This window comes from Argopecten irradians, chromosome 6, assembly GCF_041381155.1.
Source record: "Argopecten irradians isolate NY chromosome 6, Ai_NY, whole genome shotgun sequence".
Classification (NCBI taxonomy): Eukaryota; Metazoa; Mollusca; class Bivalvia; order Pectinida; family Pectinidae; genus Argopecten; species Argopecten irradians.
Window position 1 is genome coordinate 18,106,321 of NC_091139.1, and position 15,776 is coordinate 18,122,096.

At 35.3% G+C, this 15,776-nt stretch overlaps 1 protein-coding gene across 2 annotated transcripts; it reads right to left on the reverse strand.

Moving 5' to 3' along the window:
* Positions 1 to 387: 387 nt before the first annotated feature.
* Positions 388 to 15,571, reverse strand: LOC138326297 (regucalcin-like). Of its 2 annotated transcripts, none has more exons than XM_069272413.1 (5): positions 15,327 to 15,571; positions 10,882 to 11,067; positions 1,943 to 2,161; positions 813 to 959; positions 388 to 666 (listed from the first exon to the last, which is right to left on the reverse strand). In XM_069272413.1, the coding sequence occupies exons 1-5, from the start codon at positions 15,487 to 15,489 to the stop codon at positions 476 to 478; spliced, it is 906 nt and encodes a 301-aa protein (XP_069128514.1). In that variant the 5' UTR covers positions 15,490 to 15,571; the 3' UTR covers positions 388 to 475. The 2 variants fall into 2 exon arrangements, with proteins under 2 accessions (XP_069128514.1, XP_069128515.1); XM_069272414.1 differs by lacking the exons at positions 388 to 666; positions 813 to 959; positions 1,943 to 2,161 and adding exons at positions 2,862 to 3,140; positions 3,287 to 3,431; positions 4,416 to 4,636.
* Between the last annotated feature and the right edge of the window lie 205 nt (positions 15,572 to 15,776).

Genomic DNA, 15,776 nt, shown 5'->3' on the forward strand with positions numbered 1-15,776 from the left:
AAAGACTTCATACAACACATTTCATAGTAGCCGGGAAGAAATGCATAGATTATATGGGATTGTGGAAGGGAATAGTATATTTGTTCATATAAAGTGGGATTTCAATATATCCGAGTTCAATGTAAGACTGTATAAGAATTATAACATAATACGAGGTATTTGTTATATTTAGATAATATCTTATATACATATCTATTTCTTGGACAATCTATCTTAGCAAGTAAGAAAGTGCTTTGTGAATGTATGGAGGAATGCATTTATAAATACAAATCTAGACAATGTGATAGTGCCATGGTTACAATGTGTGTGCGAGTGTAAGTGAGTGCCTCAATACAATTAATTATACAAATGAGAAAGAGAAAATAGAAAGCATGATCATTTATTATATTGATAATCTGTACAGTAGATTGCAATGACGCAAAAACTGAATAAAATGTAAATTGTGAAAAACATTAATTTTTAAAAATATTATTTATCATCCAAAATATACGTTGGCAGGTTGACCTATGACCCCAAGCTCAGTGACCTTGAATACAGATCCATACATCGGCTGTTCAGACGCAAAATATGACGACGTTGTGACGTACAACTCATCCAAGTTTTTCCCGCCAAAACAGCAAGATGTTGTTCTCGGTGCAGGGATCTGAACTTCTCGGAGTTTCTTACCTGAAAGTAGAAAAAACGTTTTTGAAATTAATATACCGATATTTACCAGATTTTTTTTATACAAACGTTACTTAAATGTCAACATGCGAATTAAAATTAATTTGTACTTAATGTTTTATTGTATTCATTTACATTTACAAACGTACCGGTGGCCGGGTCGAAGCACACGACCTTGCCCCCACCGTAGCATGCGACCCATAGGTGTCCGTCTGTGTCAATGGTCATCCCGTCAGGTATACCGATTGTGTCTTTTTCAGGCAGAAGGTTAAAGTTTACAACATCACGACGGTTACCTCGAAACAAATAGGTACAGATATATAATTAATATATTTAAAGAAAATATTATTACAATATCATACAGTGTGCAGAGAGCTTTCGAAATAATTGTTGAACATTCCCGACGGAACATACAATTTGTTATCTTAATGTGCATCAGGACACTGAGAGATCGCCATATTAAGTAGAAAATGAACTAAACAATTTTGGATTAAAAGCACTGTTCCACGAGCAATCAAATATTCTCAGTTTTGTAAGTAAGACTAAATATACTTGTATATATGTTTATGTTGTAAATAAGTACTTTATTGGGGGAGGAATGTGTTGTTTTGAGGTACAATTGACACGTGATTGTAGCAAAATCCCTACAGATAAAACTGATCAAAATTCAAATGTGTAACATAACCCTGATTGTGCACTTATGTACTCTATTAGGAATGTTGAGTCATTATCCTTTTTCAATATCGTTACGTAGCACGAACATAACTTGCCATGTATTCCAATCCAATCACTTGCACATGTTATGTATTTTTTGTAGCAAGTCAATTAGTCTTAAATTGGTCTAAATAACGGTGGCACAACCTAAAGTGGTATCCATACAACATATGTATTATAAAATTAAGTACATTAATGAAACAGTTTTGTGGGAGGAAATTGTTTGTCTTTGAGTTCCAAGACTCTTCAATGATATATTATATGAACATTTCCTGTAAAAACTATAATGCAGAGATGATACACCATATCCTGACATTCATTTTGGTATACAATAATGTATTTTTTGTTTGTTTTTCTCTTCTTTTTCCATTTTCCAACTTCGGAAGCAAAACGTGTGTGCTAATCAACCTCAACAATCCAATAGTTATATTTTTGGGTGTTTCGGTTAAACTGCAATCTTCTTACGACTTGTACAACCAGTACACAACTGCATCCCATAGTAACATTTTCCGAAGTCTACATGTATAATTGAGAATACCAAATGTCAAATTAAGACCCAACTTACTGATGGTCCCTGACACAATGTCGTAGTCAAATGCCTCCACTTTTGAGAGCATAGAATCGATGTAAAACATTGTCTGGTGGTCATTTGACCACGTCATTCCGTTCGATACTGAAACTTTATCAGCATGTTGAACTAATTTTCCGTTCGTATCCAAACTGTACAGACTTGATGTTTCCAGTTCGTATCCAGGCTCCATAGCAACCTCGGCACCCATTGTACCTGCAATAAGAACATTCATTGTATCATGTCCTTTGTAGGACTTCGCACACAATCGTAAGTACAGACGTATACTCTTTCATGGTGTTTTTTAAGTCATCTGACCCGAAGGGTCAGGAAGACCTAATGCCATCATGCATGGTCCGCCGTCCGGCGTGCGTAAACTTTTCATTCAAAAGATTTCTTCTCTATAACCGAAAGGCCCAGGGTACTTATATTGGGCCTGCAGCATGCTTGAATGAAGGGCTACAAAGTTTGATCAAATGAATAACCTTGATATTCATTCAAGGTCACAGAAGGTATAGGCTAAATCTTTAAACGACTTCTTGTGAATAACTATGAGGACTAGATATCTTATAGTAGGCCTGTGACAACCTGGGAAGAGGGATACCAAGTTTGTTCAAATAAAGTGGGATTTCAATATATCCGAGTTCAATGTAAGACTGTATAAGAATTATAACATAATACGAGGTATTTGTTATATTTAGATAATATCTTATATACATATCTATTTCTTGGACAATCTATCTTAGCAAGTAAGAAAGTGCTTTGTGAATGTATGGAGGAATGCATTTATAAATACAAATCTAGACAATGTGATAGTGCCATGGTTACAATGTGTGTGCGAGTGTAAGTGAGTGCCTCAATACAATTAATTATACAAATGAGAAAGAGAAAATAGAAAGCATGATCATTTATTATATTGATAATCTGTACAGTAGATTGCAATGACGCAAAAACTGAATAAAATGTAAATTGTGAAAAACATTAATTTTTAAAAATATTATTTATCATCCAAAATATACGTTGGCAGGTTGACCTATGACCCCAAGCTCAGTGACCTTGAATACAGATCCATACATCGGCTGTTCAGACGCCAAATATGACGACGTTGTGACGTACAACTCATTCAAGTTTTTCCCGCCAAAACAGCAAGATGTTGTTCTCGGTGCAGGGATCTGAACTTCTCGGAGTTTCTTACCTGAAAGTAGAAAAAACGTTTTTGAAATTAATATACCGATATTTACCAGATTTTTTTTATACAAACGTTACTTAAATGTCAACATGCGAATTAAAATTAATTTGTACTTAATGTTTTATTGTATTCATTTACATTTACAAACGTACCGGTGGCCGGGTCGAAGCACACGACCTTGCCCCCACCGTAGCATGCGACCCATAGGTGTCCGTCTGTGTCAATGGTCATCCCGTCAGGTATACCGATTGTGTCTTTTTCAGGCAGAAGGTTAAAGTTTACAACATCACGACGGTTTACCTCGAAACAAATAGGTACAAATATATAATTAATATATTTAAAGAAAATATTATTACAGTATCATACAGTGTGCAGAGAGCTTTCGAAATAATTGTTGAACATTCCCGACGGAACATACAATTTGTTATCTTAATGTGCATCAGGACACTGAGAGATCGCCATATTAAGTTGAAAATGAAAATAAACAAGTTTGGATTAAAGCACTGTTCCACGAGCAATCAAATATTCTCAGTTTCGTAAGTAGGACTAAATATACTTGTATATATGTTTATGTTGTAAATAAGTACTTTATTGGGGGAGGAATGTGTTGTTTTGAGGTACAATTGACACGTGATTGAAGCAAAATCCCTACAGATAAAACTGATCAAAATTCAAATGTGTAACATACCCCTGATTGTGCACTTATGTACTCTATTAGGAATGTTGAGTCATTATCCTTTTTCAATATCGTTACGTAGCACGAACATAACTTGCCATGTATTCCAATCCAATCACTTGCACATGTTATGTATTTTTTGTAGCAAGTCAATTAGTCTTAAATTGGTCTAAATAACGGTGGCACAACCTAAAGTGGTATCCATACAACATATGTATTATAAAATTAAGTACATTAATGAAACAGTTTTGTGGGAGGAAATTGTTTGTCTTTGAGTTCCAAGACTCTTCAATGATATATTATATGAACATTTCCTGTAAAAACTATAATGCAGAGATGATACACCATATCCTGACATTCATTTTGGTATACAATAATGTATTTTTTGTTTGTTTTTCCCTTCTTTTTCCATTTTCCAACTTCGGAAGCAAAACGTGTGTGGTAATCAACCTCAACAATCCAATAGTTATATTTTTTGGTGTTTCGGTTAAACTGCAATCTTCTTACGACTTGTACAACCAGTACACAACTGCATCCCATAGTAACATTTACCGAAGTCTACATGTATAATTGAGAATACCAAATGTCAAATTAAGACCCAACTTACTGATGGTCCCTGACACAATGTCGTAGTCAAATGCCTCCACTTTTGAGAGCATAGAATCGATGTAAAACATTGTCTGGTGGTCATTTGACCACGTCATTCCGTTCGATACTGAAACTTTATCAACATGTTGAACTAATTTTCCGTTCGTATCTAAACTGTACAGACTTGATGTTTCCAGTTCGTATCCAGGTTCCATAGCAACCTCGGCACCCATTGTACCTGCAATAAGAACATTCATTGTATCATGTCCTTTGTAGGACTTCGCACACAATCGTAAGTACAGACGTATACTCTTTCATGGTGTTTTTTAAGTCATCTGACCCGAAGGGTCAGGAAGACCTAATGTCATCATGCATGGTCCGCCGTCCGGCGTGCGTAAACTTTTCATTCAAAAGATTTCTTCTCTATAACCGAAAGGCCCAGGGTACTTATATTGGGCCTGCAGTATGCTTGAATGAAGGGCTACAAAGTTTGATCAAATGAATAACCTTGATATTCATTCAAGGTCACAGAAGGTATAGGCTAAATCTTTAAACGACTTCTTGTGAATAACTATGAGGACTAGATATCTTATAGTAGGCCTGTGACAACCTGGGAAGAGGGATACCAAGTTTGTTCAAATGAATGACCTTGGTCTTCATTCAAGGTCATGGGGGTGATATAGGCTAAAATCTATAAACGACTTGTTGTAAATAACTAAGAGGCATAGAGACTGGATATTTGGCCTGTGGCATGCTGGGATGAATGGCTACCAACTTTGTTCAAATAAATGACCTTGATTTTCATTCAAGGTCTCAGGAGTCAAATAGGCTGATATCTTTAAACAATTTCTTGTGAATAACTAAGAGGCCTAGAGACTGAAAATTGGATTTATAGCATGGGGGGATCAAGGGACCTTCATTCATGCTCTAATTAATCAAATATATCAGAACCTGAACTTTTTCAAACAAAAAAGTTCTTTTGTATTGCCTTAATTATTTGATACTATTTTATTATTTGAAGTGTTGTATTGTGCCGATAGTCAGATGACCGTTAAGGCCCGTGGGCCTCTTGTTTTCAGTTTCATCTCGTTTGACACTAGGCTCTGCAGGTGAGGCATTAGAATTGTACCTGCTGCTCCTATTGCATGATCGTAAATGGTGACTAAATTTATGATATTAATCTTTCTCTTCTTCCTAACTGACTTTATTTTTCTTAGCGTCTCCCTTGACACCGCCTCACTTTTGGCATTTGTGGAGAAGTTGTCCCTATGTAGGCTCTGGGTTCTGTCCCCTGCCCGAGACATACCAAAGTCTATAAAAGTGGTAGTTTCTGCTTCTGCTTAGCGCTCAGCATACAGGGAGTAGGACGACTGGTTCGTCAGTAGAATCTGACTGGTTGTAGTGTGTTGCTTGGTGTCGTCTGTGGCAAGTTCAGTGATATAGCACTATAAAAGTGCAACAGTTCCACTATATAAGAAGACACTACACGAATATACCGCAGTCTCCTAAATCATGGTGACCTATATATTGCGATAGTCTTTTGTCCGTCGTCGTGCGTCGTCCGTTAACATTTCCTTGTGAACGCGATAGATAACTTGAGTAAATATAAAGCGAGCTTAATGAAACTTTGTATGGAGGTTAACATTGGAAAGATCTCGAACGCGATCGAAAATCAGAATGATTCAATGGTAATCTTCGAAATTATTCCCCTTTGCACTCATAATTCTTATTGGACCTTGTGAACGCGATAGCTTTAGTAAATATAAACCGAGCTTAATGAAACTTTGTGTGTAGATCAACAATGGAACGATCACGGACGAGTTTGAAAATCAGCATGATTCAACGGTAATTTACGGAGTTATTGTCCCTTGCACTAAAAATTGCTATTTGACCTTGTGAACCCAATAACTTTAGTAAATATTAGTAAATTAATAATATCTGCTTCTGAAATTCTGGAACTGATATAACCAAATACTCTTCATAGAAAGTTCTTAAGGTCCTTTACAAAAATTGTGAATTATATGACCCTGGGGTCTCATGTTTTCCCCTGGGGAGGGGGTCAAGTATATAGTATAGTTTATATTGGAAAATAGATTTATGAACGTTATTTGCTTATTTTTCATAGGAAATTAGTGAAACTGGGTTAGAATTATTAACCTGATATAATATTTTATCGTCATATCCATATTGGTCCTGGCGGACCCTCACGGGTCTCAGGGACGGGGCCAAAAGGGGTAAAATAGGCTATAACTTCAAATATTTTCTTATGAATTCACAGATTTGTTGGAAATGGATACTCTTTATAGATTGGAAGGTCTGAAGGCCCTTTACAAAAGTCCATGGCCCTGTGATCTCAGATTCTTCCTTGGGGAGGGGGTCAAGTTTACTATAGTTTATACAGGAAAAACACGTTTATGAACATCATTTGCTTTGTTTTAATAGGTAATTAATCGAACTGGGTTGGAATTATTGAGACAGCATTTAACAGCATTTATCCATATTGATCCTAGCCGACCCCCAGGGGCCAGAAAGAGTTAAAAACTGCTAAATTTTCCAAAATCTTCTTCTGAATTCACAGATTCGATGGAATCTATGAAACTTCTAGTTTGGTTTGGTTGTTTAACGTTTTGGCAAAGTAAATTAGAATTTTAAGCATAAGGTTTGGTTACATAATACACTTACTTTCAAAATGACATACAAAAAATAAAAACTCTAATACCTGAAGGTTCAACTTTAAAGTTTAAGTCTTTAAGTCTAATTCGTTAATACTTTTTACAGATTTGAACCAACTTTGCAATGCTCTTGCTGTATCAACACTCAGGTTACCGTCAAGGCCTCTTGGACCTCTTGATTATCTATTTTGTCTTCTAAAGAATAAAGGGCCTAAAATGATGTTTTCTAACGATTATCTTGGTATGTGTCAAGGACACCTCTTGTGACCATTTTTTGAACATATTTTTTATTGTTTTATTAGTTTTGTTAATGACGGATACTTTATTGTTTATCCATTTACAATGATATTTATTAATTATTTTGACTACAAATATATTTTTTTTCAAGCAAAAATGTCAATTTGTTGACAGAATAAAAATTATGGGTGTTGGAAATACACCAAATATTATTTTCGATTTTGTCCACACTTTTAAATCATTTTTAAAAACATGTCATATGTATAATCTTATATCAGCCCTTTTCGGGAGAGGGCTAATATAGGCATTGCCTGTTGCCCAATCCCAATTGTAATATTACAAAAAAATATATTCAGAAATGGAAATATATACTTTTTTTAAAAAAAGAGGGAAAATAACATTGCAAAGGCTAAAATGTAGCCAAAGAGTATTTTCTAAATAAATCAAATTTGTCAGATGACAGTAAATTGAAAATTGACAATAGTTACTGTAATTAAACAACAATTAGTGATAGAATTTGGTAAACTAACATATATTCCATAAAAATAGTGTAATTTTGTTCTTGCATTTTCCCCAATAGTACAAAAAGCCTCACAACTATATATACTCTTGGGTGAAACAAATGGACTCTTTAAATATAAGAAATCAAATGGTACTTAGAAAGCAATGTATTGTCGTTCGTACCTCAAACTCAAAAGAAACAAATTAATTTAAGATTATCTTTCCCTCTTAGTAAGATAAAAACTATTTGAAATTCAATTTATGTAGATTAAAGAGCGAAACAGAGTTACACTTGATTATCAAATAAAATACGTTTACACTAAGATGAAAGGCTACAGTCTTAACTTTGATCAATCAGGGCCCTTTTGTTATTTTTGTTACCATGACAACAAAGTATTGCAAGATTGTTACTATCATATTCGGTATACCCATATGTACCAATTTTCACTTATATCTTACTATATCTAAATTTCAACCGATCAGAGACGCTCATTTTGTTACTATGGAAACCAAGCATTTCGAAAGTGTTATTCAGCATACTTCATAACCCGTATATACCATTTTTCATTTAAATCTAACGTTATCCAAATTTTAACCAATCAGGGACCTCCATTTTGTTACCATTGCAATCAATATTGTTTTTAACTGTTACCATTATATTTAGCATCCAAAATTATTACTATACCCTAATTTTCTCTTAAATTGGACTCTAAAATCTTAAACTGGAAATATTTAGTTAGGTGTATATAATAAAACAATTCTTTTGCTACCTACACTCGCAATATATAAATCACCTAAAAACTATTTTCCTTAATTGTTATTTTGAAACTGATTTACACATATACAGAGAATGTCCTGAGAGTATTTTTAATGCAGAGCAAAATTGTGGACCCCTCCTTCAATAGAGTGTAATGAGATGACAATGAGAAATATTTTGTTTTCCATTTCCCCCAAAAGTGTTCTTTTTTTGTTAAAATAATTATTTTAAACAAAACATTTTCCGTTCAAAATCTGAAAACTAATGACTCTGGTATAAAGTTTACGATCTACTCAAATGATTAATGAATAAAAGATGTAGAATATTTAACAAAGGATGACGTATTTTGACACATTTGTGATTGTAGTTTTAAAGAAATGAACACGAAGATTTTAGTCCCTTTTTAAAATAATAAAAGGAAAAAGAGGCCCATGGACCTTAACGGTCACCTGAGTTCGGATACAGAATGAAACAAAGACACAAAAACACTATATATTGGCCTATCAGGCCCTTGAAGTCAGTCAGTGTTTTTATAAATTTGATTTTTGAAATTTTAGCAATTTTCACCCCTTTTGGCCACGTCCCTCTGGCCCCTGGGCGTCGGCCAAGACCAATAAGGACTGACGTTAAAATGCTATTTCATGTTAATATTTCTAACGCTGTTTTACTAATTTCCTACGAAAACTAAGCAAATAATGCTCAAAAATGTGATTTCCCTATATAAACTATGGTAAAATTAACCCCCTCTCCAGATTCTCCCTAGGTTCATATCATTCACCATTTTTGAAGAGGGCCTTGAGACCTTTCTATCCATGAAGACCACATCTGTGAGTGGAGAAGAAATTTTTGAAATTTTAGTCAATTTTACCACTTTTGGTTCCTCCCACAGCCCCCTGAGAGATGGGGGTCATATAATTCACAATTTTGATTGGCATTATGCCTTAGAAGGTTTGTGAAAAATTTCATTGATGTTGCTTCAGCGGTTTTGGAGAAGAAGTCGAAAATATAAATTGTTTATCGTCGCACGACGGACGACAGACGACGGACAAAAGGCAATTAGAATAGGTCATCATGAGACTACAGTAGTGTTATTTTAAAGGAACAGCTAGCAGTATTATCGATATCAGAAGTTTAAAGACAATTGGGCTGTGGGCAGTTTCTATGGGATTTTTAACATTAGCTTGAACACCGCCACACCACATTTTCTTTCAATTGGACAAAGCACATTCAGAAAATTCATTGTTTTTTCATGTCAAATTGCATGAAATACAATATTTTTCAGCATACAAAATGAAATCTGCTTTAAGGAATGATCTGCTTTTCAAGTTTTTAGAAACACTTGCTCAAGAATTATGTAAATTGTTAATATGGATACGATATAACATAAAAATGACATACCGCAGTCTCCCAAACATGCACCCAGAACAACATACACACCGCATACATGGGAGGCCGTCCTTACATGACCATAGCTGTTAATAGGACGTCAATTAATCAAACAAACAAACATGATCGGTCAACTTTGAAGGTCCCTTTTGTTTAGGGTAAAATATTAGTGTTTTCAGTATCTGAAAAGGGTTTTAATGTTAAAATTGCCATATTACAAAAATATTTCGCTTTTTTGATTGCTCAATGATATGTCGTCGTTCAATAAATTAATTTTCTCCATTTCATCTTATATGTATAAAGTTGGGCTCCATGTACAGATAACACTTGTACCCCCATTATTACAAATGACGCAGACATCACTCTTTAAAAGTTGTTATTTGTGTGAATTTCCCTATTTTTCTGATCTTGTTATAGGCGAAAAAATTATTTACCCAAATAATAATTCTAATATTTCTAATATTTTGTTCCTGTTATAGTACAGATAGCTACTAATTCAAAAAGAAAACAATATATTCTATTGCAATTAGTTCTAAGTTAGGCTTATATTTTGGCTAAATTGACTGGACTAATAAGCCGATCGCAAACAGTACCACTAACTCTATTTAGTGTGTTATATAACTGAAACAAAATGAAATTCTTAAAAAAACAATAATCGCCCATTGAAGAATCACGTTACAATACATACTTTGCCATGAGCCAAGAAAAAGACGACACCGCCATACGAGTTGTCATTCATCGGAGTTCTAGGTCAAGTCAGAAAAAGTTTCGTCAGATGTGGAACAAATTCACGTAATCGTATTGACGGTTAAAACATTCAAATTGCCGGAAAAGGTTTATCGCAGTAGTTATCGGTCAGTATGTGAGACAGTTGTAGAATAAAACAAAATATAAATCATGTAATATTTTTACAGTTATTGCATAACTCACCTATCCAGTACCTGCCCGCCGGATCACATTTCCCGTCATTAAACGTGTCGTTGATCCCGACCGACTGTATTTCCTGTATGACAGTTGTGGTCCCGGAGTCCCAGTCCAGATGGGAGAGGGTCCGCTCCATCCCTACAAGATAGCCTCCCTTACGACATGGTACCACGGAACCAACACGTGATCGTCCTGTGAAGTGAATATCCAATAGTTATTTCGATTTTTATGGGTGGCGCATGTCCTTTACTGGTATTGTTTTGGCGGTACCTTTATTTGAGGAAACATGAATATCAGGATGTTATTATAGTCTTTAAATACAAGTTTATATTGCCTGGTCGATTGATTAAATTTACGCCCTACTAACAGCCATGGTCATGCATGGACGGCCTTCCATGTTTCACGTACTGTGTATAAAGTGCGTTGTGCGTGTTTTGAGAGGCTGCGGAATATTCGTGTTGTGTCTGCTGTATATATGAAAAAACAAAATAGACCCTTTTGGCCAAGCCCCTAAGGCCCCCGCGAGGGGCCAGCCCCACCATTCAGTACAATTTTGATTCCCCGTCCCACAAAGATGCTGTCATGGCATTATGGATGCTATCCAATGCTTAGTTTCAAAGAAGAAGTTTTTTTTTGTATGAAAATAGCCAAATTTACCCTTTTGGTCTCGCCCCTCAGGCTCCCGGGGGTCAGCCCCACCATTTGTACAATTTTGAAACCCCACCCTATAAGGATGCTACCATTGCATTTTGAGTTATCCAATGCTTAGTTTCAGAGAAGAAGTTATTTATATGAAAGTAGCCAAATTGACCCTCTTTTTGGCCCCGCCCCGCAGGTCCTAAGGGGGCCAGTCCAACCATTTGTACAATTTTCAGTCATTACCCCATAGGGATGCTACCAATCAAATTTTGTTAAATTCCGACCAGTGGTGATGGAAAAGACGTCGATTGTTGACGGACGGACAGACGACGGACGCCAGGTGAGATAAAAATCCCTACACAGAGCTCTGTTCAGAAGCGAGCGCCCGCTTACGTTCGAAAGTCTGAAAACGCCTCTTGTCACATTATACTGACAACGGACGAACCAGAAATATCGTTGTACATTTAGGAATTGTTTGTTCGATTAATTAACGTCCTATAAACAGCCAGGGCCATGTAAGGACGTCCTTCCATGCATAAAGTATGCAGCATGTGAGCAATGGGAGGTTGCGACAAACAAAATATGAATTCAAATAAACAACATGATAAAGCGTGCAGTAATGCAGTTATCTTTGTTTGATTATTAACGTCCTGTTAACAGCCAGGGTCAAGGACGGCCTCCCATGTGTGCAGTGTGTATGTAGTGCGGATGTGTGTTTTGGGAGACTGCGATATATTCGTGCTATGTCTTCTTGATTATTTGAACTCTTGCCCTTTTATAGTGCTATATCACTGAAGCATGCCGCCGAAGACACCAAGCAACACTCCCCACCCTGTCACATTTATGCATTTATCATATATAAATACAGTAATTGATATTATAATGTGCATCTCGAACTAAACTTGATTCAGTTTCAACTAATGTATAATTAGCTATCTCAGTACTCTAGTATAAAATACCTGGTCTGTGATCATCTTAGGAATTTTACTCTATTAACCAAATATTAGGAAATTAAACGAAAAGAATCAGGATAATCCTCTTCTTTTAATTGTCTTTACACTACCATTTTATATTTCAACAGAATACATGTTCGTTCCTGCCTTTGCAATAGGCTCGAATGCAAAGGTCTTTCTCTTGCCTCTAAATCTCATCGTCCTAACGTCTACTTTTATGTTGCCTCGCTATTGATAGATCTTTACCCTGACTGTTAATAGGACGTTAATAAAGCAAACAAACAAACAAATGATAGCAGCATCTAGTTGATTGTTCGCCCTTTTGAGGAAGACTTTCAGATATGTTACATGATGGTGACACACATATAAATTGAAGCCTGTGTTTATGTTAAGCGCTAAACATGAAGTGAATGTGATTAAATAATACAATAGTAAGTTAAAACTGTCTTAAGTTTTTTATTGAATCAGTCACAGATAACGTTATAAAACCTTGTTGATTAAATAAGCAAAACATTTGAGTTTTGTATTTTTCGACAATTTATTTTATTGTTAATACTTTCGAATCATTGCGCTCTTCAAAAACAAAATGAGCAATTATATTATAACTGCTTCCTGAAATATGTCCGATTTTTCTTATAAAACTTTTCAATATATTTGAGAGGTTTTTTATGTGGAAGCTATTAATTGAACCATCCTGATTCCTTCATATATATGGTGAACGTTTTGGCGAGCAGAAGTTGGAAGTATATTGTATGGATCCAGTTATTCAATTTAAAAGTCCGATTGAAATATCCACCAATGTGATTCGTTATTTTCATAGAGGATCTGGGTAGTTAGGTCACGCTCTGATGACCTTTATACCCGCTGTGCCGATGGTATGATCTTTGGCCGAAATGACTACAGACACGAACATGATCATGATAGCTTTTGCAAATTGTCTCGTCCTTTCATCAGGAAATTTGATTGATTTATTTGAAATTCCGGTAATCACAAATGAAGTTTTTTTGAATAATATATATAAATGAAACGTTTTAATTTCGCATAGAAATATATTTAATTTTACCAACATGGACATGTTATACATTTATACTGTGACAAAACCGGCCCCGGTATATCTTGGTTGAGTATAGTACCCAGGTCGATGTTTCTGTCTAAATTTATTGTGTCGCCTGCAGTGCACTATGTCAGCGTCGGCGACGTACGGGATTAAGGATTTTCCGATTTCAACCTTATTATGTACTATATTGCTTTATATCAATGAGATATTTCAAGAGTGAAAGAGTTACAGGATTTGATAACTTCACCTTATTAATAATAAAATTTTCAACTGTAAATAACTATTTTTGTGATGTTTAAAACTGCTGTGCAGGCGACACATCCACTTCCGTGGAATTCTTGTATTTTTTCAATGAATCTGTAAGTTAAGACTACAAGTTTAAACGATTGCTTGTCTGGATATAACCCGGTATAATAAAAGACTCAAGCCTGTAATAAAAGTTAAATAATATATTACACAACTGAGAAAGTTGCAACATGTGTTAAATAATTACATAATTTTAGAGAAAATATTTATTCTTACACATGAAAAAGCTACATTTACATACATCAAGCTATGAAAATCATTCAAAGCACGGACAAAGATGTGTAATGTTATTAAATTCTGTGTTGTGTAACTTATGCATGAAGTTTTATAAATGTCTGTTCATGTCTTTGAATATTTTTCTCATTCATTTCCCCTTGCTTTTTAATAGATTCAACAAGAAAAAAAGATGAAGTAAATGAAACATATTCGTATTGTGTCTGCTAGTATAGTAGTAATTTTTCCCTTTTTATAGTGCTATATTACTGAATCATATCGCCGAAGACACCAAGCAACATACCCCAACTGGTTACATTATGACAACGGACAAAGCTGTTTTAATAAATTAACGTACTGTTAACAGTCAGGGTCAAGGACCGCCTCCGATGTGTGCGGTGTGTTGCGTGTATGTAGTTCGGGTGGTGTTTTGGGAGACTGCGGTATAGTCGTGCAGTGTCTTCTTGTTTAGTGGAACTCTTGCCCGTTTTAACACACACCACCCGGTCACATTATACTGACAACGGGCGAACCAGTCGTCCCACTCCTTGTTTGATGAGCGCTATGCAGAAGCAGAAACTACCACTATTATAGACTTTGGTGTGTCTCGACCAGAGGACAGAACACAGTGCCTACGCAGGGGTGAGCGTTCAATATAAGGCGAAAAGTGAGGCGGCGTCAAGAGAGACGTTAGAAAGAATGAAGTCAGCTCGGAAGAAGAGAAAATTTTAGAGATACTATAGAAAAGATAATATCCTTTATTTAGTCGCCTTTTACAATCATGCAATAGGGGCAGCAAGTATCATAGTAAGTAACAAAGACCATTAGCTCTACAGAGCTATTATTGCGACAAACAAAGTATGAATGTAAATAAATAACAATAAAAAAAGTATTTACAATACAGTATTTGGGTAAGTAAAGCATGTATGTGTAACAAGACAATGTTTAAAGACAAAAACTTGGTACTAAAATAAAAAAGCACATAGTATCACAGGAAATCATATAGGTTAAATTTAGGTTAATAATGAATACTAGTCTGTATATCACATAAACGATTTTATACACTTACATCTTCGCTAGCCAAGGCTTCTGATTACGTTACACTGAAACGTAATCAGAAGCAGATGATACACTTAGAGTGTATTGTACATATATGCTTATATAACAAAGTGTAAAATTTGAGAGTATATATACTTTTATAGTGTGAATTAAAAGGGCTATACTAAGGGATATACTATGTAGTGAGTAAGCAGATATATGTCATACATGTTGGTGATGCGTACCTAGCTTTAAGGATTTCAGTTCCTCCGTGACAGGGCACCACCGGAACAACTCACACTTGTAATAGTCCAGAAATAGAAGGGTCTGTTTGTCATCTTCCCAGTGAGGTCCTTCGCCCTCCCCTAGTTCCAGATTTATGTTGGGTATAGCGACAGACACCGACATGCCACCTTTCTAATGCGACAATAATAATGCTTTTTGTCTCGCAATACAACTTATCAGTTACATAAAGGTTTTTTTTTTTACTTTTTTTACACATATGCGCACACACCGTCAAATAAAATAAAATTGCATTCTCCGATAAAATTCTCCGATAAACCTATGGAGTTTTGTAGATAGTTGTATCAATTTTCCCGTTCTTCGTTGAAAATAGGAACGAAATTGAGCGTGAACATTTTTAAAGTGATAATAACGTAACTCACTGTTACGCACAACTCATCGGAAGATTTCTA

Bases quoted from the DNA above. Each gene is read 5' to 3' on its own strand.
- LOC138326297 (XM_069272413.1), bottom strand. From the start codon at position 15,489: ATGTCGGTGTCTGTCGCTATACCCAACATAAATCTGGAACTAGGGGAG. The intron at 11,068-15,326 runs GTACGCATCACC...TTCACTTCACAG, and splicing joins ACTGAAATCCTTAAAGCTAG to GACGATCACGTGTTGGTTCC. The intron at 667-812 runs GTACGTTTGTAA...TTCTACTTTCAG, and splicing joins GTGCTTCGACCCGGCCACCG to GTAAGAAACTCCGAGAAGTT.